A 26,799-nucleotide genomic window follows, 5' to 3' on the forward strand; every position below is an offset into this window, starting at 1 on the left:
TTCACGCTTTTTATTTTTTTAATTAATAAACTTTTATTTATTTTAGAAAATATGTTAAAAATAATAAAATATAAAAAGCATAATTAAAAACATTTTTTATGAAAATCATTTTTTCGTGGAATCATTTTTATTATATTTTAGAGTCATCCATTTTTTGTAAAAGTTTTTTTATAAGTGATGATAATATATAATAATATATATTTTAGGAATTTTATTGTTTGTTGGATTATTAAATTGATAGTAAGACCAAAGAAAGTACAAAATCACAAGGTAAAATCGTTTAATTCAAAATTTAAACTGCAAATTAAATTGCTAATATATCAAATTTAATATATATCAGTGTTGTTAAACGCTACTTTTAAAAGTAGCGCGCTACCGCTATCGTTTTCAAATGAGTAGCGCGCTATTAGCTTCTTTAAAAAAAAGGTAGCTAAAGCTATTTACGCTACTTTGATTTTTTTTTAAATATTTTTTTTTGCTTAACTTTATTTCCACAAATAAAATATTGATATAAAAACATGACTATAATTTGTTACATATATATATAATTTATTTATTATTGCACTTTAATAATAATAACATTTCGGTACTGTCATCCCCAAGTCTAGAGCGACGATCAGAAAGTATAAGCTTTGCCATACTAAATAATCGTTCAGCACTAGCACTTGAGGGCAACGCAGTATTAAATTTAATAAACAAACTTTTTATATGAAAAAAATCATCAAAAATATTTAAATTAGTATTTTTAGATTTAAAAAAAGCATCTAGAGGTTCAATAATATTATTATTATTATTTATTTCAAAAAAATCGTCTATGGAAGGCTGCGGTTTCTATCTTGCTATAGTATCGTGGTTAGGCATGCCATTTTTTAATACCATCAGCCTATCAAGTTGCCCTTTGGATTCAGTCAAATTAATGTATGGCCAATTTAACTTGAAACTAGGATGAACGATAGCAGCTATTACATTATCATCATCATACATATCTGGAAATCTAATTTATATAAAGCGATTGTATTTATTATAAAAAAAAGAAGAATACCATTTTAAAATTTAAATTTATCTGAGATTTAGATTCATTTATAAAAAAAATATTAAAATAGCAATAAATTAAGGTAAATAAAAATTTTAAAAATATAATTATTATACACAAGGTAATTAATAATATATTAATTTTGAATTTTATATTAATTAATAATTACATTAATATTATAGATTGTGTTGTAAATTAAGCCAATTTAAATATTATAGATTGTGTTGTAAATTAAGCCAATTTAAATTATGGCTAATCAAGCAATAAATCATTCATTTTATATAAATAATAGTAAATAAAAATAAAGTTTTGACCTTTTCTCAATGCCTTTTAGCATAGATCTACCAGTGGTTGGAAAAATTTTAGATTATTGATTCTTTTGAGCTTGGTAATTAATATACTCAGTGTGGGCACATAATATCCCATGCTCATATTTTCTTGCCCTTCTAAGATTTTAAGTGAGGCAGCAACATATTGCATAACCTAAAAAATTAAAATGGTTAAATATAATATAATATTATTTATTAATTAAAAATACTTCAGTATATTCTTTAATAAAAGTCTGCTCCTCCACATTAAAATACTGTATTCCCATTTGATCCAATATATAATTCGTTTCCATTTTTTTCTCATCTAGAAACAATGCTAAAAGTTTCATAGCATTGTAAACACTATTCCATCTTGTAGTGTTTGGTGTCAATAAATAACGTCCTATTTTTTTTTTGAAAATATCAGACGTCTTTGATGACTTATTTTGTTTATTTCAAAGAGCTTGGCATTTAGAAAATGTAGATCTTGATACTCTTTTAAAATCCTCATTTAATAATGCTTCTTCAGCATCCTGTCGCAACTAAATTTAGGTTGTGTCAGGAACAACGATGATGGCTAGGTAACATAGAAGAGTTTATTGAAGATCCTAAATATTATAAATTTTATTTTATATTGATGAAAAATTAAATATAAAATAATTTAAAACCAAGGATGTCATGAACATCAATTATCTCAAACTCCATTTCATCATCCTCTTCTTGTTCTCCATCTTCAATATTTTTGTCAGAAATATTACTAGTATTGTTATTATTATTATCTTCCCCAAATATTCTATATTATTTATATCATATTATAAAATAATTATAATAAATTTAAAACCTGAAGGCCTTCAGGAAATTAGATCCATTATCCGTAATCATACAAACCTTGTTTTGAATTTTGTAAGACCTATGGATTTCTGCAATAATATTGGCTAGAATGTCATAAGTCTGACAGCCAATTATTCTCTTTAGAGCTAACGCTACAGATTTTCGTTTAAGATTTTTAGGATCAATCCAATGTGCAGTTACTCCTAAATAAACTCTAAAAATATGACATATTATAAATCAGAAAATAAACATTTTTACCTTCTATTGTGAGTCCAGTAATCTGCCGTTGTACAGACGTAGGAGACATCTGATAGATTTAATATCAAAGATTCTTTCATTTCCTTAAAGCTCTCCAAAATTCTTGCCATCAATGTCTGCCGGCAAAATATCTTGGTCCGTGGAGAAAAAGTGTTTATCATCTTTATAAAAGAATTATTATCCACCAAGGATAATGGTTGAACTTTATCTATTATAAAGTTCATAATGACTTTGTCAGCCAATTTTTGGGATACACCAGGTGTTGATGAATCCAAATTGGTTAATTTTGTTTGTATTAAATTTGATTTGGAAGTGGGTTTATCTTCTTCCATTACCCCAAAACATTTGAGATATTTTTCAATCTCTTTATAATTTAAAGTGTGCACAGTCTAAAATTATAAAATACTTAGAATAAAAATTATGTAGGAGATAAGTACATAAAAATGATTGAAATAACTATTTTAAAATATTTTAAATAATTTAGATAAAATTTATGAATATATAAAAAAAATAATTGGTTTTTGATTTTAATTTATTTTAAAAATTAAAGATTAGCCTACACATTGATATTAAATTTGTTTAATTACCTTTAAATGTTTTTTCAAATTAAAGCTGCTCGTATGATTTGAAGAGATAATTTTGCGGCACATCTTGCACCGAAACCGATATCCAGTATTAATTTTTTCTTCAAGGTTAAAGTATTTCTTGAATTTTGGGAAAGGATCATCTATATTTTGCTCATTTTCCAAAGAAATTTCAATATCTTCAACAATCTCACACATAACAAGATTTATAATGCTTAATATAAAATGTAAATAAAATGAAATATAAAATAAGATAAAAGCAAGGACATACCAATAACGGAATTTCAAAAATATATAATTTAATGAATGCGCGAAATATAAATTAAATACAGATTGCTATTTAACAACTGTTTATATCTAATATATAACAATAATGTATATTTTTAAATATAAATTTCAAAATTAAATTAAAGGATTATAATTTTAGATTTTATAAAAAATATATTTTAATAATTTTTAGATGTATTTATTATGTAAAATTGAAAGTAACGAAGTAGCGCGCTACTTCGCTACTTTCTAAATTAGTAGCGAGCTACCGCTATCGCTATTTTTTAAAAAAAGTAGCGCGCTATAGCTACCGCTACTGAAAAAAGTAGCGCGCTATTTTAACAACACTGATATATATATATAAATGGTGGCTATTTATAAAGTAATTTTAATAATCATATTTCATAGAATATGTCATATCTAAATTTTAATTAAAATAAGGCAATATCTGTTATCTATTTTGTAATTGCAGATTAAGTTTAATAACTTTATTTAAATTGATAATAGTATATAAAAATAATATTGATTAAATATGCAATAAAAATGGCGCCTATTTACTAAGTAATAAATCAAATATTTCCTTGTGTTAACTATTTTATAATTGTAAATTTAGTTTAAATAGTTTTATTTAATTTTAAATCATTTGTTAAAAAATAAAACATAGATTAAAATTAAAGATTTATTAGCGGAATATCAAATTTAATGATAAGGGAAATTCTGTATAATATGTGATGTAGTTTTATCACGGAATCATAATAGCAAATTAGAGAGATACATTAAGAAAAATCACTCGAAACAATTTATACAATATTTATAAAAAACGAAAATTAGACACTTCTACTACTACCAAATCGGATGCAAAAGAACATATTTTAGTAAAATTGAAAAATATTGTACAAATAAATCTGTTCATATTATGATGTAGAAGAAGATCTGACAAATGCTTAGGTTGAAATGGTGACCGTTAAGGGCCGCCCTTTTTCAATCATTGAAGACTAAGTGTTTAAAAAAATAATTTACCTTATTACTAAAGCCCTGGGTGTGGCAAATATTTTAAAATTAGAGAATTGATTACAGGTGAGTCTAAAAAAGTAGTGAGAAAAATTAAAAGATACAAAAAATGAATCTTTTTAAAAATTGATTATGCTAAACGATTGGATAAAAACATTCTGGGAATAATATTCAATCTGTTCGAAGATTATCTTATTAAGAAATTTGGCTTAATAAGAAATTAAATAAATAGTTCCGGGAGATAATAATTTTAGAGACCATGAATAAATTCGACATTCTATTAAATAACTTGTATACTAGCAACCAATAATGGTGCAAATTTAATCAAGGCTATAAGATAAATAAATAAGTCTGTTATAAAGGGAGAATTGGGATGAATATGATATGAATGTTTATAATAAATAAAGAAATGGCAGATCTAGACCAAATGTTGAAAGACTTGTATAACATTAGATTTCAACACACACATTACAGTTAGTCATTAATAATTCTTTAAAGACTAGTTATGCAAAATCGATTATTGACCTATCAAGGTATGTGGTAATTTTTAAGAAGTCCATTATTGTCAAAATCTTGAAATCACTGGAAAAAACCTATGACAATTTAATTTACAAGATAGCCATCTGTTACGAGCTGGATCATTTGTTAGAATTGGAAGATATTTGTTGGAATTTGTTACAACATCGGAAGTTATAATAGAGGAAATACAATTGGATTCAATAGTTAACATAACTGAAGTTTTGATACTACTTCATTTGATAACCTTAAGACTACAATCCAAATATGCCTCTCCGATTTTTATGAAATTTGGATAAAATACCGTTTAGAATTGGAAAAATAGACAATACTTTTCCAAATGAGATATTAGAGCATATGAGATTTAGAGAGGCATTTAACGGAATTATGGGAAAAAAGTAAATTATTGAATGCCTAAAAATTTAAGCCACAAATGATCTTGATGATAATGATGATTTTGAAAAATTGATATTAGAAAAATAAAAAGAAATCAGTGTTGTTAATTGGTTGGTTGTGTAAAACCCAGACCCGGGGTTTGGGTCTAAATAATCGACCAAACCAGCTCTAAGCACGAACCCCGAGCACAGACCCAGGGTCCAGACCCGGAGTTCAGACCCACCTATGAATTACACCTGGGGCTCGGATAAATGAAAAGTAAAAAAAAATTTCATTTTCTAATCTTAAATTAAATCTTATTCTATCTTATTCATTCTAAATTAATAAAGCTTTTTTTTTATTCTCATTTTCTTACCATTTTTGGGGACTTTCTTTTGATCAAAAATTTTTATAGTAAAATAAAAATATCAGTAAATATTCAAAAAGAGTGACCCATGCATGACAGAAAAAAAATAAAAAAGTAAAATTTTATTTTAACACATAATGATATTGTAATTAAATGTGGACCAATATAAAAATTCAACGTCATTCATGCATGTATAAATAATAAAAAGAAATGTAAATTTATAATTTGTGATGAAATGGCCAATAAAAAGTTTTTCTTTATTATATTAAAGTTATATTCCCAATATTATATATGTCATAATTTTTAAAGGGATGTCAACTTATCCAGGATCACCACAGGTTTTAAAGGTATAACTAATAAATTTGGGTTTTAAGTAGGTGTGTGCCGATATCACTTTTTGGAGGCCTATCCGATCCGATATTTCCGATATTAAATTGATATCGACCGATTACCGATCCGATATCATATCTAATTTTTATGTCATTTATTTAAATATATTATAATGATCAATTATAGTTTATATTCAATTCTATTGCAATTCTAAAAGTATATAAAATATTTTTATTGTTAAATAACTTTTATATAAGTAATAAGTAACATTAATCTATATATATAATAAATAATGAACAAATATATTATGAAATTTGAATAAATATTTTAAACAATATTTAACATTAATAAATCGAAGATTTCTTATTAGAAATACCAAAATTTACTTATTTATCAGAAATCAGTTTACGTTTACGGCGATGTTAACTGTCAAGTCAATATCACCAAATTCACTAAAAACAGATTCTGAAGAGATTATAGCACACTTTTATAAACAGAATGCGCAAAAAAATAACAATATGGCAGAATGTTTATTAATTAATTATTAATATTAAAAAAATATGTTGACGATTTTATCAAAAATAAAACCCCTTTTCAGATATAAAAATTTTTATTGCAAAAATAAAATAAAATTTACTATTAAAAACTTGAAAGAAATTGTTGAAAAAATTTTTGTTATTTTTTAAAAACTTCCTGTAATTTAACTTAAATAATTATTTTTCAAAGCGATCTTCAAACCAAATAACAAAACAAGATCCATATAATTGAGGCAATTACTAGTTTTTTGATTAATATATTTCACAGCCTCTTTAACTCACATACGAATTGATATATCGAAAAGGAAATTCGATCTTATATCATACATATCTTTGAAGTTTGAAAAACTAATTTAATAGATAATTAGTAATTACTAATTATCTGATCTCATTTTTAGATTTTATTTTCTGTTTCAGTTTTAATATGGTTATAATTATATTATACATAATAAGAAAAACGATGACGATGATGATGATATTTACGAATACGAATAAAATTATAATTGAAAACTGTGTTTTTGAAATTTTTTTGAAAAACTTCCTTTTCTTCCCAAATCTAAAAAAATGGAAATTAATTTTCATCAAATTTATAATTATAACTGTTTCCATCGAGAATGTTGACGGAAATATTTTTAAATAGATTTAAATTAATCAATTTTATGTTGAATTTTTTATGTAAAATAAAAATATTTTATTATATTTATAGAAACTAGAGACGCTAAGCCACTCGTTAATATCAATCACATCTTTATTTTAGATTTTAAAATCATGAAGAAATATATAATTTACATTTTTTATCATATAAGAAAATAGCGGATTTTATTAAAAAAATTAGCTACAGATACTTAATTTTATTATTAAAAACCCAAATAAAAATTATATTTTTATTAAATATTCATACTCTAGTTGATGAAATTAAATAAATCCGGTCAGAAAGTTCGTATCTAATTCTGAACTAAGATCAGGATGGTATAGAAATAATCTTTAAGCAAATCTACATAATAATTCATTTTAATTATTTCCAAGCCCTAAGTAAGTGGCCCCGATTAAAAAAATTTTAGTCATAAGCTGAGTTGCTTGCAGGATTTTCCTATTTAAGTTCGATATTATTGATAAATAATTTTTAATTAAAATATTTTAAACAACATTATTTATGGGGTTCGAGTTAATGCTGGCTTATTTCTTATATAAATATTGCTAATGTAGATCGCAGTGATTTTATTAGACCCAAACCTCGGGTTTGGGATTTACACAACCAATTAAACAACACTACCCATATCGATATTTTGTGTTAATAAAAATATACCTGACCCCCTAAGACCTATACCCGCCCTCTATCAGTGATTATTATTATTACAATAAAAAAATATTTAATTATCAACTTGTTTATTAAATCGTTACACGACACGACCCCGGGTCTGGACCCATGGTCGGCCTGAGCACATAAAAGGGTCGTAAATTTTACGACCAAGCAAATTAACAACACTATCAGGGTGAACATCTGTTCACTCAATTTGCTCATTATTAGAAATATTTAGACATTTGGGGAGAGGATAGTTTAATTTAGCCATAATTATACAAGTTGGCGAAAATTATCCTAGGTGTCCCTGTAACACAAGTACATTATTAATATCATAATAAACTTAATTAATTACTATGTTACCGTTGAACGATTGTTCTCATCATTAAAATATATATATTGTGGGCCCATGTGGAAATTTCATTGATGATATTTTTAGAAGATATATGATAATTCTCCTAAATAAAATTTTTCAAATATAGAAATATAATAATATTTTTTTAAATTGTGTTATATTATATATTTTATAATTAAGATGATAAATTATTTTTATGGTCAATAATTACAAATAAAATAAATTTTAAAAAAATGACTTTCTCTATTTTAACGATATTTTATAAGTTAGTATTTTTCTGAACTCGAGCCGGGCTCAGAGATTTTTTACTGAACCTGAATCCTATTTTTGGAAGGTTTCACAGCCCTGGTTTAAAATAATTTAAATTTGAAAAATTTAACTAATTTTCTCCCTTTCTTTTTTATATTTGTAAAATGTATTGTCATTTTCTGATAATTTATTTATTTGAATTATAATTATAAAATAAACTAATTAAAAGAATATATATAATATAATGCGTACATAATGAATATTCATTAATTATATAAATATATGTTCATTTTTTTAGCAAATAACAAATTTGAGAGGAGAAGTGACCGATAATCCCATGAGCTGTACACACGTGATAATGGACTCTATCAAGCGCACCTTAAAATTTTTTTGCGCTCTTTCTCATTGTAGATATATAGTGACGTCCAAATGGGTGGAGGATAGTCATAATGCTGGATATTTCTTAGGTTAACCCTTATTTTATCAAAATAAATTTCCTGAAATCCTTTATGCATTTCACAGGTATGTCGTAATATTAAAATATTCTTACGATTTGAGAAAACAAAATTTTTTTTACTTTCTTCGCTTCTTGCCCATAATAATTGTCTGAAGTATTTAAAGGTTAAGGTCTAATTGGAGCAATTAAAATTCTAACTATCATGGCTTCTAATTTATCTATTTTTTTGCCGAAATATTTCCATGATTAGTCTATGTATATGGTGAATTCCATATCAAATCAACCAAGGTTCCAACCCGACCCCTTTCAATTTTTTTTAAATTTTGCATAATGGTAGTATATACTATAACTAAGAAAAAAATGAAATTTTACCTCCCAAAAAGGCTTACCCGCTAAGATATGGGCGTTTAAAGCGCGGAAAAATGGTACATTTTTGACAAAAAGTGCCTCATTTATTTTCAAATATCTCGAGAAATAATTAAGTTAGAAAAATAATTTAAATTTTATTATGTAGCTTAATAATAGTTCTTTAATATGACATAAAAATAAATATGATGAATGTCCAAAACCGGAAATGGCCATAGAAAAAAAAGGTATTTTTTTTTCTGTAGATACATATAACACTGCTTTATATTTGTGCCAAATCCTAGCCTGGGATGAAAAAGGGTCTGGGAGTTATGACTCTTTATATGGCTTAAATTGATCAAAAATATCTTCATTTAATGAATACTAATGAAATAATGTTTATTTAAAAATTATGTCTAAATGATATGCCCTTACTTTTTTTTATTTATTAGCATAAAACAATCTATCATAATTAAAATTCAACAAGTCATCATATTTAATTGATAAATTCACATTCATATTGTAGTTTTCGTAACCCCTAATGTGTAAGCTCTATAACTTTTACTTCATCTTAGAATCATAATTACAATTTTCATTTATATTAAAGAAAAATGAATTCTCCGAATCGAAAATAGTATTCTTAAACGGAAAAAATAATAAAATTATTATATTATTGGGAAAAAGAAACTAAATTATTATAAACTAAAAAAATAATAAAATCATATTATATTATTGGGAAAAAGTGCAAGACCATGCACAGGGATTTCATTGGACAAATAATCAGTCCACTATTCACTCTTTTATCATTTATTATAGTCAGTACAACACTATAAAACATATAAGTTTAGTGGTGATATCAGATTGCTTAAAGCACAATGCCTGTGCCTTTTATTTATTCCAAACTAAAATGATCTTATTTTTAAAAGAAAGATTTGATACATTGACCAAAATTTATTATTTTTCTGATGGTAACCCAATATAAAAATTAAAAAAATTTCATAAATCTCTATAATCATGAATGTGATTTTGGTATAAAGGCCGAGTGGCATTTTTTTGCTACAGCTATGGAAAAAGTCCGTGCGACAGTTTAGGAGGTATTAAAAAACGGCTAGCAGCTCGAGCTAGTTTGCAACGGCCATATCAAAACCATATTTTGACACCAATGGATTTATTCGACTTTGCAACAAATAATATACATGGAGTAAATTACATTTTTGTAAGCAATAATGAATACAATAATATGGGAAATCATCTAGAAAGCAGATTTTTGAGAGCAAAACGAATTCCGGGAACACAAAAATACCATGCTTATATTCCCCTTGACGAAAATAAAATTAAAGTCAAAATTTATTCCAATTCGTTAGATAATTTAATATATGATATATTGTAAACATAATTATAAATTATTATATTATATGTAATTATGCATTTCAGAAAAATAAAGTTATAAATTGGTTTAGAATTATTTTGTCAAGTAATTTTCAGTCACAATATGTTAACAATTAAAAATAAAAAAAAGTTAGGGCCTACCATTTAGACATAATTTCTAAAAAAACATTTCATAAGTATTCATTAAATGAAGATATTTTTGATCAATTTAAGCCATATAAAGAGTCATAACTCCTAGACCCTTTTTCATCCCAGGCTAGGATTTGGCACAGATATAAAGCAGTGTTATATCTATCTATTTTTTCTATGGCCATTTCCGGTTTTATACATCCGGTTTTGGACATTCATCAAATTTATATCATATTTATTTTTATGTCATATTAAAGAACTATTATTAAGCTACATAATAAAATTTAAATTATTTTTCTAACTTAATTATTTCTCGAGATATTTGAAAATAAATGAGGCACATTTTGTCAAAAATGTACTATTTTTCCGCGCTTTAAACGCCCATATCTTGGCGAGTAAACCTTGTTGGGAGGTAAAATTTCATTTTTTTCTTAGTTATAGTATATACTACCATTATGCAAAATTTAAGAAAAATTGAAGGGGGTCGGGTTGAGAATCGACTTTTTTTGGTTGATTTGATATGGAATTCACCATATATATTATAAATATATGGTAGTATTATTTAAATTCTGATAATTCAAACAGTAAATGTTAAGAATAAAACATTTTTCGAAACATAAGTCATATCATTTACATATCTATATAAATATTTTTTAGAGAAAGAAATAAGTAAAGAAACCCTTAATATCATTTATTTTCGCTATGCCTGAGACGGGACATATATCGTGGCAAATAAATATAAATTTTCTAAAAAACATTACAGATGAAAGTGAGTACATATTGAAAGATATAGACGCCGAAAGAAGTTACGACTTCTGCCTCAAAACTAGTTTATATAGGGCTCAACATAGAGATTTGCTATTCAAAGTTAAAAATATATTATTTTTAAAACTAATTATCTTTATAAACTTTCTCATAGTCGAAGTTAGTAAAATTTAAAGGATGATAAATTAACGCTCAATATAGTTAGAAAACCCAATACCTTCGATAATGTAGGAATTAGTGTTGTTAATTAGTCGATTTCCATGACTACGATTAGCGACTAAATTAGTCTATTAGTCGACTAATTTATTTGACTAATTTAGTCGACTAAAAGGACTAGTATAGTCGTCTAAAACAAGTAATATAGTCGACGAAAACAACTAATTTCAGCATAGTCGACCCATTAGTCGACTAAATCAATTTTTTGAGCCTAACCGAACCTGAACACTGTATAGTCGGGTTTAGTCTATTTCTTCCGACTACTTGAGATATCAGAGAAGATAAACCATAGAAAAGTCACAAATCTCATATTCGTTATTTTTATTAATTTTTTGTTTTCTTAATTTTTTTGGATCAAATGGGTAAAAATATAAATTAAAATTTAAATTAGGATGTATCATAGAAAAGTGACAATTGTCATAATCGTTATTTTTTGAGTTATTTTAAAGTAAATAGGTAAAAATATGTTTTGTAACTGTCAAAAATATGACGAAACGAAATTCCAAAAATAAAAACAAAGAAATAGAATTGATAATCTAGAAAACTAAATAAAAGGGAAATAAATCTCAAATTAGATAATTAAAATCTCAATTCAGACAATTAAAATCTCAATTCAGACAATTAAAATCTCAATTCAGACAATTAAACACTCAAATAAAATAAGGTTCCTTTATTGATAATTTCAAATCAACATTAGAATCATATTTTCATAAAACAAAAAAATTGATAAGTCGTTTTATAAAAATTAATAATGTCCAAGAATGGTTTTTTGCAATTTCATAAAAAAATCAAATGATAAAAAAAAATCTCTAATTTTAAAATGACTGACATTTTAATTATATTAAAAAAATATATCTTATAAAATGATTGACATTTAACTACAAAAATATATCATTTATGACAGTAACCATGTTAAATTAAAATTTGAGTGAAGTTGTTCCATAGAAAAATTACAATTGTCATAATCGTTATTTTTGAACTTTTTTAAATTAAATAGGTAAAAATGTATATTGTAAACATGTTAAATAAAAATTTCAGTGAAGATGTACCATAGAAAAGTGACAATTGTCATATTGTTATCTTTTAATCTTTTTGAATTTTTTTAAATTGTAAAGATGTTAAAATAAAATTTCAGTGTAGAAAAGTGACAATTGCCATAATAGTTATTTTTGAACTTTTTTGAATTTATTTAAAGTAAATAGGTAAGCATATTGTAAAGATGTTAAAATAAAATTTGAGTGAAGTTGTACCATAGAAAAGTGACAATTGTATTTTTAAACTTTTTTGAATTTTTTCAAAGCAAATAGGTAAAAATATTTTATTAAGTTAAAATTTCAGTGAAGATATACCATAGAAAAGTGACAATTGTCATACATAATGGCTATTTTTGAATTTTTTCAAAGCAAATTGGTAAAATATTTATTGTAAACATGTTAAGTTAAAATTTCAGTTAAGATGTACCATAGAAAAGTGACAATTGTCATAATATTTATTTTTCAATTTTTTTGAATTTTTTGCTGAAACGAGCTGACTTTTATCCTACGCCCGTTTATCCTATTGGGTGAGCTAGCTAAATATTATTAAAAATTGCCAGCGCGGTTAAAAAATTCTTACTTTTATTTGTTATTTACAATTTATTTGGTAAACATTAAAAGTACAGATAACTGTTGTGGATGTTATATTTGGGAGAAGCTAATGAGATTAAAAAACTTCTTAGATTTCATTTGCCTGGAAGAATATAACATCAACATGAATAAAAATATGATTTCACCCGTTTTCCCAAAAGCAAAAAAAATTAAATTTTAAATGCAACGTTTGAAATAGGTAGCATCCACGTCAAGATTAAATCACAAGATAAGAGTAGATGAGGTTAATAGAAGAGAGCACACTTTTTAATTACATAACAAAACATTTAAATTTGAAAGTAAGGAGATTGATTTGTAAATCTGCAATTATACATATAAATAAATTTCCTGATTTGAAAACTATTTAAATAAAAAAAGATTAAGTTTTGTTAATTGGTTAGTTGTGTAACCCCCTGACCCTGGATTTGGGTCTAAATTAACTAAACCAGCTCTGATCACGAGCCCCGGGGAAAGACCCGGGGTTCACACCCTTAACATACATACCTCGTTTTCTTTAAAAATCAAAACAAATTTTTTCCTCTTTTAATAATTTTTTTACAAAAAAGGAAAAACATAGCCATTCATGGCACATTATCCCTATATTGTCAATATTATTTTTAATTTCATATAATAAAATATAACATTTTGAGATTTTATTTATTATTTTAATTTTGAAATATTTAAGGGCCTAACTGGCACCATTATTTTTTTGTTTTAATTCTATATATTTTTTGGTACGTTTATTTATTAATAAATTGAATTAAATTAAATGTGTCTTACTTGAATTTTTTTATCATAGAAGGATGCAGAATTTTTAGTTATTGTTATGTGAAATAAAATTTAAATAATTTTTATAGACTTTTCTTCATGCCCCGCCCATATAAAAAAATCTAAACCACACTCGCCCCCCATATAAAATTTAAATATGCCTATTTCGATTAATGCTATGAGAATTGAGGAAACAGTAAAATTATTGTGACTACTGATATGAGAACCTGATGAAACAGTTAACTAAACACAAATCATTACGCAAAACATTTTTTTATTCTTTTATTTTAAAATTTTCTCTTAAAAATATAATAATAATTTTCCCATTTTTTAAAAAATAAAATATATATGTAAAAAAATATATTTCTTTTTATAAAAACATTATATAATAATAATATTTTCGACAACATTATACATAAAAAATCAATATTCCCAAAAATAAACATAAAAAATATATAATGTTACAACACGCCCCCTTTTTAAAGGAACAAAAACCCGGGGCAAGAACGATACATTTTTCAAGTAATTATTTAAAAAAAACAATTGGTGTATAAAAATTCAATAAATAACTCACATATATTTTAAAAATTGTTTTTTATATTATTTTTCTTTTTGCATCGTTCATACACCCTTTTCTGGTCTTCAATGATAGCCATCGCAGTATTGTTACAGTTGAATCAAAGAGTTGATTATAACGTTGCTGTCCTCTTTTTTTCCACGCTCTTTGTAGTACTAGTCATAAATTAGTTGTTATCTTAATATTGCGTCGTTCATCTTTTACGTTTCGGACAGACGGTATTTGGTTTATGAATCCTAGCTTGATTAATCCATTGCATCATTGGTCAGTCATGATCATTCTATCTTAAGTTAGGTATCATCAATCTAGCATCATTATAGTTAATTGTTCAGAGTCATTGTAGTTGATTGGAAGAAATATTACAAAAAGTCAATCCAATTTTTTTTTCAATTTTTTTAATAAACTATAATCACTTCACTAAAAAATAACAATTTTATATTCTTTAATTTTTCAATGTTGATTACTTTAACCTACTATATACTTTTTTTTACTTTTACTAATTTTCAAAATTAATTACTTTTACTCAACACATTTTTTAACCTCTTTTATCTTCCGATATCCTAATTTTTATAATTTGTCAAAAAAACGAATTCTTCTACAATTCCCCAATCATAATTAATTATTTTTCCTTGAAACTCTAAATTCTATCTTTACAACCCTTTTTTATAAAAAAATATCTTTTACAACACATTTTCCTAAAATTTAAATCAATTCCATAATTTATCGCTTTTACTCAAAACATATTTCTTAACCTCTTTTCTTATTTCACAATTTATATTCTAATTATCTTCCAAAACGAATTCTACAAATTACCCCAAATTCCTATAATAAATCTTTTCACTTTTCCTTGAAATTCAATTTTAACCCCATTTTTATAAACCACTACGCAAAAACTTTCCTATTTCTTATTTTTTTTCTATTTCTCTTTTTTTTAAACTAATTAATTACTCCTTTCTTTTATTTTTAATTTAAAAAAATGAATTTACATTCTCTGTGCAATTATATTAACATTTACTTAACTCGTGTGTTTTCCCCTTTTTTAATATTTTATTACTAACCTTTTATACCATATACGTCTCAATTTAATCAATTATAATGTGCATAAATTGAGCGTTTCAAACGCTGCGTTGCAAACGCAACATTTAAATAAGTTCTTAAAAAAAGGATTTGTCTTTTGAAAATTATATTATCGTCGGCGTTCTTATTTCTTTAATTTCTAAATATTCCTTTTTAGGATATAAGTAAGATATTTATATTACATTTTATATAATATTGCACAGCGAATAATAATAAAAAGTAATGAAAAAGCAAACCTATTGCGTTTTTTAAAATGGTTGCTAACGCCAAACTGTAATTTTACCAATTTGCACGAGGTCATTTGAAATGCATTATTTGCGCTTGAAACGCTCAATTTGTGCGCATTATTACACTTTCCAACTTTCCTATAATATAATATGAAGTATTAACATGATAAATCAACATTTAACTCCGAAATACTTTGGTTTATCCTTTCCCATACAATTCTTCCTGTTTTCACACTTTTATTTCCTTTTTTTTTATATTTCAACTTATTCCTTATAACTCAGGAAATTACTATTTACATTTCCCTAAATATATATTTTCAAATTTTTCCTTTAATTCCTTTTCTTAACTATATTTTCATACCCTTCTTGTTCTCAATTACTTTCGATGCTTCTTAACCCCCTTATTATCCTCCACTCTCTTTTAAACAAATATCTACCTTATAATCTACGAAACAATCCAATTTTTCATCAAATTATATTTATTCTTTAAATCATCAATATCATTCCTTAATATAACCACATTCTTTTCTCCTTCCTCTACCACACTTTCACTTTTTAACTTTTTTTCTCACCAATTTCACAGGAAAATTATGATATATCGGTAATTTTTCTTTCTCCAAATTTGATTCCTTATACATTTCATCAATTCTTATATAACTATTATCTAGTCCAGATTTCTTCCCAGCGATCTTCTTCCCTATTTCCAACTTAAAATCCTCGCCACTAGTTTCCAAAATATCTAGATCAACCGAAATATCATCAATCCAAATCAATATATTTCTCAATTTCCGCATCAGGCATTATACTTATGTCAATTTTATTATCCAAAATATCAGGCTTCTCCTGACCCATTTTATCACTTATAATTTTTTTATTTTGCTGAATTTCCTCAGAATTATTTAATACATTTTTAATATCACCACTTTTTAACATTTTATTTTCCAAAATTTCATTTTTTTCATTATCACAAATTTCTTGATTATTATATACCATAATCTCAATTTTAATATTCTCTAAATTTCATTTTTCATCAATTTATCTCCCAAAATTTTAACATCTACCTCTTTTACATATTTTTTTAATATTTCAATATTTTTATTATTATTTTTCCCTTTAAATATATTCAACATAATATTTTCTAATCCAAATTTCTATATCCAATTCCATCCCAAAACTATATCAATTTTTTCTTTCAATATTCAAAGATCCAAATTTATCAATTCTTTATTTATTAATACCGGTAAATTTACTTTTCCCAATACCATAATTTCTGAACCATTCAATTGTTTTACCCTCATTTTATCTTTAATTATGGGTTCATTCGGCCATAATTTGTAAAATTCATCATACCCCATTACAGATATTGTTGTCCCTATATCCAATAACATCTAAATTTCTTTATTTCCTACATTCACTTTTACTCTTGGACATTGACCAAAATTTTTATTATCTTCCAACTTTAAAATCGGTAAATTGCATATTTGAATATTTTTTTGTGTTACATCTCCCAACATATTATTATAAATCCCATAAGTGTTATTTCCATTTCCTTCATTTTTTCTTTCCATTTCATTATTATCTTTTACTTTATTTTTATTTATACTTTCTTTCATTTGATCCAATTGATTTTTTAATATATCTCCTCCAAATGTTTTTATTTTACTATCATATAGTCATACTAGAGGACAATCCCGCGCATAATGACCAATATTTCTACATCAAAAACAAGTTATTACTTGAGCATTATTTCCTTCATTTTCCGTTTCTTTAGGTATTATATTATATTCATTTTTAATATTCGTTCCTGGTAATCCGTTTTTAACAAGTGGAAACGCATTGATACCTGTTTGTTCTCTTAAACATTTATCCGAAGTATGTCCTGTTCTTCCACAATTTGAACATGACATTACCTTTCGTTCATTTTCTTGTATTTTGAAGGTTGACACATAACATTTTTCGGCATTGTGACCAGTATTTCCACACCTTTTACAAACTACTGGTAACATGCTCTAATTCATACCTCCATTACATTCTCTGCTTATATGACCATATTTCCTACAATTATAACATGTTCTATTCTGCCCCATTCTACATTGATTCCTTCTATATTTCATTCTATCTTCCTTTGTATTATTTCTATAGTTTTGCTCTATTCCTTTTTCTCCTCCATTTCTGTCATTTCTACTCTTAATATTTCCTTTTCCTTTTTTTTAAACTCAATTTTATCCAAATTCTCTTTCTTTTTCCTTTCTAATTATTCTATCTCGTTTCCTTCATTTTCCCATTCTTCTCTCATTTCTTTTCTCATTTTTTCAAATTCAATCTCTTTTTTTTACTATATCTATTTCATCATTTTTTTCAGAATCTCTAATGATTTCTGGTTTATTAACAATAATTTCAAATTTTCTCTTTTCAGCATCTCTAATGATATCTGTTTTTACTATTTCACATTTTTCATCATATATATTTCATTATAAAACTTTAATTTTTCCATATATCCATTTGTTTTACTTATTTTATTCTCCTCCTTATTAATATTTCTTCTTTTATACTAAAATAAATGCTTAATATAAAACTTAAAATTAATACTTAATAAATACATTGAGATAAATTTTTGATCTCTATGTAATTATATGCTCTTATGGTTTTTTTGTTAATCATTTTTAATTTTATTTTAAATTGCCTTACAAATTATTCAAATTCTAAATTTTGCGTATTTATAATAAACTTATTGAAAATTTTACTATATTAATTCTAATAATTCGAAATGGAAAAATATATATAAAAAAAAATATTTTACCTTTGATTATGAATTTTTCCTCTTTTTTCTTAAATTTTAGCCGTCGTATAGATGGTGATAATTGGTTATGCCTAATTAATTATAAGTGTCGTTTTTACACGGCACCAAATTATTGCGATTAATGCTATGAGAATTTGAATAAAGTAAAATTATTGTGACTACTAATATGAGAACCTGATGAAACAGTTAACTAAACACAAATCATTACGCAAAACATTTTTTTATTCTTTTATTTTTCTCACAAAAATAATAATAATAATTTTCCCATCTTTTTATAAATTAAAATATATATGTAAAAAAATATATTTCTTTTTTTAAAAACATTATATAATAATATTTTCGACAACATTATACATAAAAAATATATAATGTTACAACAATGCCCATTCTCCAAATTTTTTAAGCATCTAATAACAAATGATTCAGCGCTACACCCTTACTAAAAATTTCATAATTTAGTAAGCATAAAAAAATATTCGATTTAAATTATGTTCAAAATATTTATGATAATATAAAATTATTATTTATTCATATTATTTGTTATTATCATGCAAAAATAAAAATGAATCCAAATTTTCTGTGATCAAAAGCGTTCCTATTTTTTTTAAAAATACCATTTTAAAAAAAATTTAAATAATAAAATTTTCATTTTATAAATAATGCATGTTGTTTTTTTCAACATTAACTTATTTATTTTTTAAATATTTATTTTTATTTGAATTACATTATTTTTAAATAAAAGAATTAAGATAATATATAATTTTTACGTTGATAAATCTCTTTAACTTTGAATCTTTGCGCAAATAAACAAGAATATCTTCTAGTTCAATCTCCACTAAAAGTTCTCATTCAACTAACATAAAAACGATCCTAATTTTTTTTCGTCTATATTAGTTCTCATCCTATTTTTTATAATTTTTAATTTACTATATGTTCTCTCGCAATTAACTTGTGTAAATAACAAAGTTAAAATGTATTCATATGTCAAAAATAAATTTGTGTATGCACTTGTGTACATATTGTATCTTAAGAATTTCATTCACGCATATTAAACAATTGTTACATTTATTATCACATTTCACATTCTGAGCTATTATCTTATTGTACGTTTTCATTAGACTCCTCACCTGCACATACGATATCATCGTCCGTTTCATTTAATTATGCTATTAAATCTTTCAATTCATAGGCAAATGAACACAATTCGTTACGTAATTTAACACTCTATATATTTGCCAATTGTGTCAGTTTTTCCAAGGCCTTTTCAGAAATACCTTTACTATTATTTTCATCAAAATGCCTAGGATTGCACATCAAAATAAGCTCTCTTTTCGCAGAAAACCATTCTGATGTTTATAATTTGATCTATTATAGGACGAAATACTTCGACCCTATAATTGCAAATAAAATCCAACAAGTTTTTTTTATCTCATTAATTTTTCCGACGATAAAATCCACAACAGTTATCGATAATCTGGTATTTAAATTTTTTTTATAAAGCATATATTTTTTAATGTTTAAATAAATTTTAAATAACAAATAAAAGTTAAAAGTTTGTTAGCCCGCCCATTGTTAAAATTTTTCAAGGGTCCGTTAGCACTTTTTAAAATTATTTAGTTAGCCGGCCCAATTAGATAGAAGGGTGTGGGCTAAAAACCAGATCATTTGAGCAAAAAAAAATTGAAAATATTTTAAATAACGATTATGACAATTATCATTTTCTATGGTACATCCTCACTGTAATTTTAACTTAACATGTTTAATATAAATATTTTTACCTATTTTCTTTGAAAAAATTCAAAAAAGTTCACAAATAATGATTATGACAGTTGTCACTTTTCTATGGTGCATCTTCACTGAAATTTTATTATAACATGTTTACAATATATATTTTTACCTATTTTCTTTGAAAAAATTAAAAAAGGTTCACAAATAACGATTATGACAATTGCCACTTTTCTATGGTACATCTTCACTGAAATTTTATTTTAACATCTTTACAATAAATATTTTTACCTATTTGCTTTGAAAAAATTTATATGACAATTGTCACTTTTCTATGGTACATCTTCACTGAAATTTTAATATAACATGTTTACAATATATATTTTTACCTATTTTCTTTGAAAAAATTCAAATTGAAAAAATTCAAAAAGGTTCACAAATAACGATTATGACAATTGTTATTTTTCTATGATGGTATATCTTCACTGAAATTTTATTTTAACATCTTTACAATATTTATTTTTACCATTTACTTTAAAAAGTTCAAAAATAACTATTATGACAATTGTTATTTTTCAATTTTATTTTTACATCTTTACAACATATATTTTTACCTGAAAAATTCAACAAAGATCAAAAATAACGATTATGACAATTGCCAATTTTCTACGGTACACCTTCACTAAAATTTTAATTTAGCATGTACAATTTATTATTTTACCGTCGCTTCAAAAAAATTCAAAAAATATTACAAATAACGATAATGATTGTCAGTCACTATTTTAGTTCATCTTCTATGATATCTTAAGTAGTCGGCCACACTAACCCCGATTATACAGTATGCATGTTCTGTTCGGCTCAAAAATTTGATTAGTCGCTAAAACGGGACGATTAAGCCGACTAAAAGGGTCGACTAAATTAGTCGTTTTAGTCAACTAAATTAGTCGTTTTAGTCGACTAATAGACTAATTTAGTTGCTAAAGTATTTGGTCGAACTTTTCGACTAAAACTTAGTCGACTAAATTTAGTTGATTAACAACACTAGTAGGAATCATTAAAACATAAATAAAATTTAATATGAAAGGCGAGAACTAATGTACTCAATATTTTCTCCAGAAAAATATTGACTAAGCCTCGAAATTTCAATACTATATGTCTAGACCTTTGCTCCTTCTATGAGCAAAATTTTCAGGCTTGCATAATATTTTTCTGGAAAAACTGAATTAGCCGTTTTTAAATATCGGCTCAAAACGAGCCGTTTAATAACACTCGAGAACAATGGCTTTTTTAAAAACTAGTAAAAACATGTTTTGAATTTTATCAATTTAATTATTTTTTGAATAAATATTTGAACATTTATTATTGAACCTTATATAGAACATGAATTTTTACCTAACCCCCAACGTGGAACCTTCTCTTAAAATTCTTAAACCAGTCATAGAAAGTGCAGGTGGAACATTTGTGAAGCAGAGGCCTTCTACTAGGCAGATCAGTTTACAAAATAAAGTTTGATATTTAAATAAAAATACAAGATAATACATTTAAATAACTTTTTATTGAAACAATCAAACAGTCAGCTACCCATTAAAAATGCTAATTTGTTTTGTGTATATGCTACCGACAATGTGCGTAGTAGCCTGATTAATAATTTAATCCGTGTAATTTTTAGGATTGCTATATATTGGAATAGGATTAGTTTCGATATTGGCTATTTTCAAGAAAAATCGGATAAACCCAATATTATTTAAAAACCAATCGATCCGATTTTTTTAAAATAATAAAATCGCATAATAAACTATATTTTATTTTTGGCAGCCCATTTTTAAATTTTAATTATTTCTTTATGAAAATGAATTAGAGAAGTGATGTAAAATAATATAAAAATCATATATTTATTTAGGCTATTTCCAAAATCTAATTATATTTATAAATAAATAAATTTTGAAGAAGCTATTTTTAAGATAAAAATAAAATAGTGTTCTAAATCATTTTTCGTCTTTTACAAATTTTAAAAAAAAATAAAATAATAATAGTGATTAAAAAATTTGAATAAAAATTTATTTATTTGGGTAATTTTTATGAAAAAACTGGTAAGTAGTTTTTCATATTTTATTCTCGTTTTTTTCTTTCTTTTGTTTTTTCGTTTTTTGTAAATTTTTATAAAACTTGGCTGTGTCCAAAATGTTTTATTAATTTGCAAAAATTTAAAAATTATTAGGTTTTTTCAAAATTTTGGACACGGCCTTAAAAAAATAGAACTTAAAAATAAGCTTAAAATTATTTTAAGGAAATTTTGAAACACTTAAAAATTAATTATAAAAAATTTACAATAAAATATTGGCAGATTATTTTTCCCATATTTATACATAGTTAGCAGTAAGAAGAATGAGGTTAATATTATATAAAATGAATTCTATGAAATTTATTTACTTTATTTAATAAAATCACAACCTACCAGAATTTAAAAATTAAAATTAAGAAACTCTTTGGAATACTTTCTATTTTCAAATTAAAATCCAAAAGAAAATATTTTTAATATTGGATCGTACGATGAAAAAAAATTTCGAATCGGTTACCCCTAGTAATTTTAGTAAATAAATTATAAATAATTCAAAATTTCCTCACCAAATCGTCTAAATTTATATAATAATTTTGTAAATATTATAATTCATTTGCAAATCAGTTCTTCAAATTTAAAATTTGCAATTTTCTACATTTAAAGCACTTTTTAAATTTGAATAATCTGGTTTTTCCTGAAACGTTTACCCTATAAATTTCGGACATTTTTATAAAATATTACACATTGCCTGATTACACACACTGCCGGTAACATATAAATATGAAAATTATATTTATGGTTTAAATGAAAAATGACAAAGAAAAATTAGATAAGATTTGTAAAGAAAATCTTCCTCATCCGTAATATATTTATATATTCTATGAATATATTACCTCTGAATTTATTTATTTATATCTTATTCCACCAAATAAAGATATCATTAGAATAATGGTCGGCGTGGCTCGGTCCAAAAGCCCTGCGCGGGCAAATTGGCGGACAACTTATGTAAAATTAGAAGCCGAGTCTAAAGTTACGAAGCAAAGTTTTTTCTTCAGAATTTGGAGATGGGCGGACAACTTTTTCAAAATTATTTTTGGGCCAGGCCAGGTTGAAATAGAACCGGGCCATGCTAACCTCTATGATTTAAGTTTTATAGTTTTGGATTAAGTAATTTTTTATTGAACATTTTAATATTTCCATGTTTTGAATTGAATCATTATCCCCTTATGATCATGTTTTTTTTTTATTCCTGAAAAATTATCACAAGTGACTAATAACCTGAATATGGATTTATTTCACTGTTAAATGAATATCATTAAATCGATTTTTTTAGATGAATTAGCAACGCCGCAAATAAAACATTATAACATTTTTTTAAATATTTAAAAAAATTTATTAAAATCGTGTTAACAGCTAAGAAACTGCTGATGGAATATCACTCATTCTTTTGCAATTAGGTTACCCTAAGTCAATATAACATATTTTATTTCCAGAGTTGTTAAAGTAGCGCGCTAACTTTTTTGGTAGCTATAGCTAATTTACTTTTTTTGTAATTATTTAATTTTTTAGAGCGCTACTTTTTTTGAAAGTAGCTAAGTAGTAAAAAATATAATGAAGGTAAGTATAAACATGATAAATATAATATCATAATTAAGATATACTTGCAAATAAAATTATTGATAACACTGTGTGACAAATATCGACTTGATTTTTTGGGAGAAAATAAAATAAACATGTTTTAAGACAGTTTTTTATGCATATTCTAAATCCGCTGTCAGTTTTTTTCTAGCACGTCAGGTTTTTTATTTAATTTAGGTTAAAGTGGCCAAAAAGGTCATTTTTAGCACTTTTTGAAGGTTTATAACTTCGGTTCTAATGATCCCTACAACTAAAAAAATATCTTAATTTTTGCAGCAAACCTTACTTATTATTATTATACATTTTTTTTTATAAAATCCTTACTCAATTTTTAAACAACCTATATTTTTTAAATTTACCTTTATTTATAAATTTTTTTTTAATATAGCTTACATTTAATATATTTATTTATTGTGGCTTTCGTTCTCTCGCTACACTGCACACGGTACGATTCCCAAACAATTTATTTTAAATGAAATAGTTATATTTCTCTCTGGAATTCCAGAGACAAAGAAAACACGAATGCTTGGTGTAGCCTAACTGAAGGCCCGTCAGGTTGCGATCATTTTGAGATCGCAGCATATCTTAAATTCGTAAATGGAATAATTTATTTTTGACAATAAATATTTCATATTTTCATATGATTCATTTAACTGGTTGGAATAGACGATGGGAATTGATTTCTTAGAATTTCCGTTATGAAGCAAAACTGCTTTCAAGCAGGGATGTAAACCCTTCGACAAAAAAAAAGGGTTCGGGTTTGGGTCCGGTAATAAATTTAAAAAGGACCCGGGTCCAGGGTTCGAGTCCGGGTTCAGAGGGAATATAAAAATAATGACTCAAAATAAGACTTTTTTTCATTAATTTTTTATTATACTTCAATATATACACATTTATAATTCGAAATGAGATAATTTATATTTTAAATATTTTATTCAATCGCACAATCATGATATCTTCTAAAATATCATCCTTCAGATTTCCACGTAAATTAGACAAAATATATTTCAACTATGAAAATCCATGTTCTACGCTTACCGAAAATAGATAGTCATTTTTATAATACATAAATTATTGTACTTGTCGCCGGTACAGCCATGACGTTCTAGACAAGGTATATAATTCTGGATATATTGAAGAATTTTCCTCCCAGAATTTTAAAGTGTTTGCATCTCTATTCATTCTCTTAACTTCCGAGAACTTTTCTATTAAAGATACAATAGATATTTTTTGCTCCTTTTGATCAGATGATAATTTAATTTTTTTTCTCTATCTAATAGTAAAATTTCCAGATCATCATTATCATTGTTATCGCTACAACCAGTAGATATTGTTGTAGCCTCCAATATATTGTAAATAATAGAGTTTTGGGTATGCCATAAATCTTCAAGATTGTCTATAGCCATTTGTTTTTGCTCACTACTTAATAAAACCAGAGATATCGCGGGTCTAAATATATCGAAGCATATACAACACTATTTTGTTAATATTGTTGCTCTCTTATTTTCATATTTTCTAATACTTCATTTGAAAAAGAACTTGTTAATCTCCCTAACTCTAATCGACATCTTAACCATATGCCTTAAAAATCCGATTTGAGTGTTCTGGATATCTATACGTAAATAGCACTTCATTTAAGCATTTTTCTCCATTATTCGTTTGTTCTCTATTTGCCAAATATCGATTTTTGATAGTCTGAATGCATCTTTCTACTAAACCATTACTTCTTGGATTATACGGTTTAGTTTTTATATGCTGTATATTCTTGTTTTTTCACCATTTATCAAATTCATTTGAAATAAATTGTAGACCATTGTCGGTTACAATTTGATGTGGAATACCATATCGAGTAACCCATTTTCCTAGTCTATTAAATTCCTACTTTGTATCTTTAATTCTATCGATCTCGATCCATTTTAAGTATTCATCTATTCCTACTAGCTAATAAAATCCGGCCAGTGGTCCGGCAAAATCTATACCCTTTCTCAGGGCTGTGATGGCAGATTCCACAGGTATACGGCAACCTGGTATATCTGCGTTGTTTTTACATCCTATACAGCTGTTAACTAGTTTTCCATCTAATTGCTCCCACCATATATAATGTACCGTTATAGATTACATTGATGTAATACCCGAATATCCAGTATACAACATATGTAAAATTCTTTTTTGAAGTGAGTAGGGAATTATTAATCTGCCATTCCAAAATAAAATTCCGTTGTCATTTTCTATTTCATCTAATTCTTGCTAAAAGCTTAATTCTGTTTCTTGATTTTGTATATTTGTACCATTATCAATATTTTTACGCTTTTTAAAATTTATTCTTTTGCGGTTTTTTCTCTAAGTTCCTTTTTAGATAGAGTTAATGTGTCATAAGTAAGATTTCTTATATAAATCACTGTTTTATTTTCGCTTGTCATTTTATCACCATTTTTCTCTATTGGATTTTGTGATAAAACATCTGCAATTATATCATCTTTCTTTTCATAATATCGTAATCATATGCGGATAATTTATAGACCCAACATAATAATCTTTGATTTGTTAATATCTTTATTAGAGGTTTTTGGTTCTTTCTTATTATAAACGTACGTCCATACAAATATTTATGAAATTTTTCTACGCCATTTATTATTGCTTTAGCTTCTTTGTCTATTGTAGAATAATTTTTTTCAGCGTCTT

At 25.3% G+C, this 26,799-nt stretch overlaps 1 protein-coding gene across 3 annotated transcripts in view; it reads left to right on the forward strand.

The window, feature by feature from the left end:
* Positions 1-26,799, forward strand: part of LOC135927510 (PAX-interacting protein 1-like) — a 90,576-nt gene that overhangs the window by 56,565 nt on the left and 7,212 nt on the right. For 2 of the 3 annotated variants that reach the window (XM_065463529.1, XM_065463530.1), the window contains 3 exons: positions 8,619-8,787; positions 11,404-11,507; positions 21,798-21,926. In XM_065463529.1, the coding sequence (XP_065319601.1) occupies positions 8,619-8,787; positions 11,404-11,507; positions 21,798-21,926 (402 nt within the window). Of the gene's footprint in view, positions 1-8,618; positions 8,788-11,403; positions 11,508-21,797; positions 21,927-23,413; positions 23,647-26,799 lie in introns of all 3 variants that reach the window. The other variant, XR_010572105.1, reaches the window with a different exon arrangement.

Source organism: Gordionus sp. m RMFG-2023, chromosome 3 (assembly GCF_954871325.1).
Source record: "Gordionus sp. m RMFG-2023 chromosome 3, tfGorSpeb1-WG-v2, whole genome shotgun sequence".
Classification (NCBI taxonomy): Eukaryota; Metazoa; Nematomorpha; class Gordioida; order Chordodea; family Parachordodidae; genus Gordionus; species Gordionus sp. m RMFG-2023.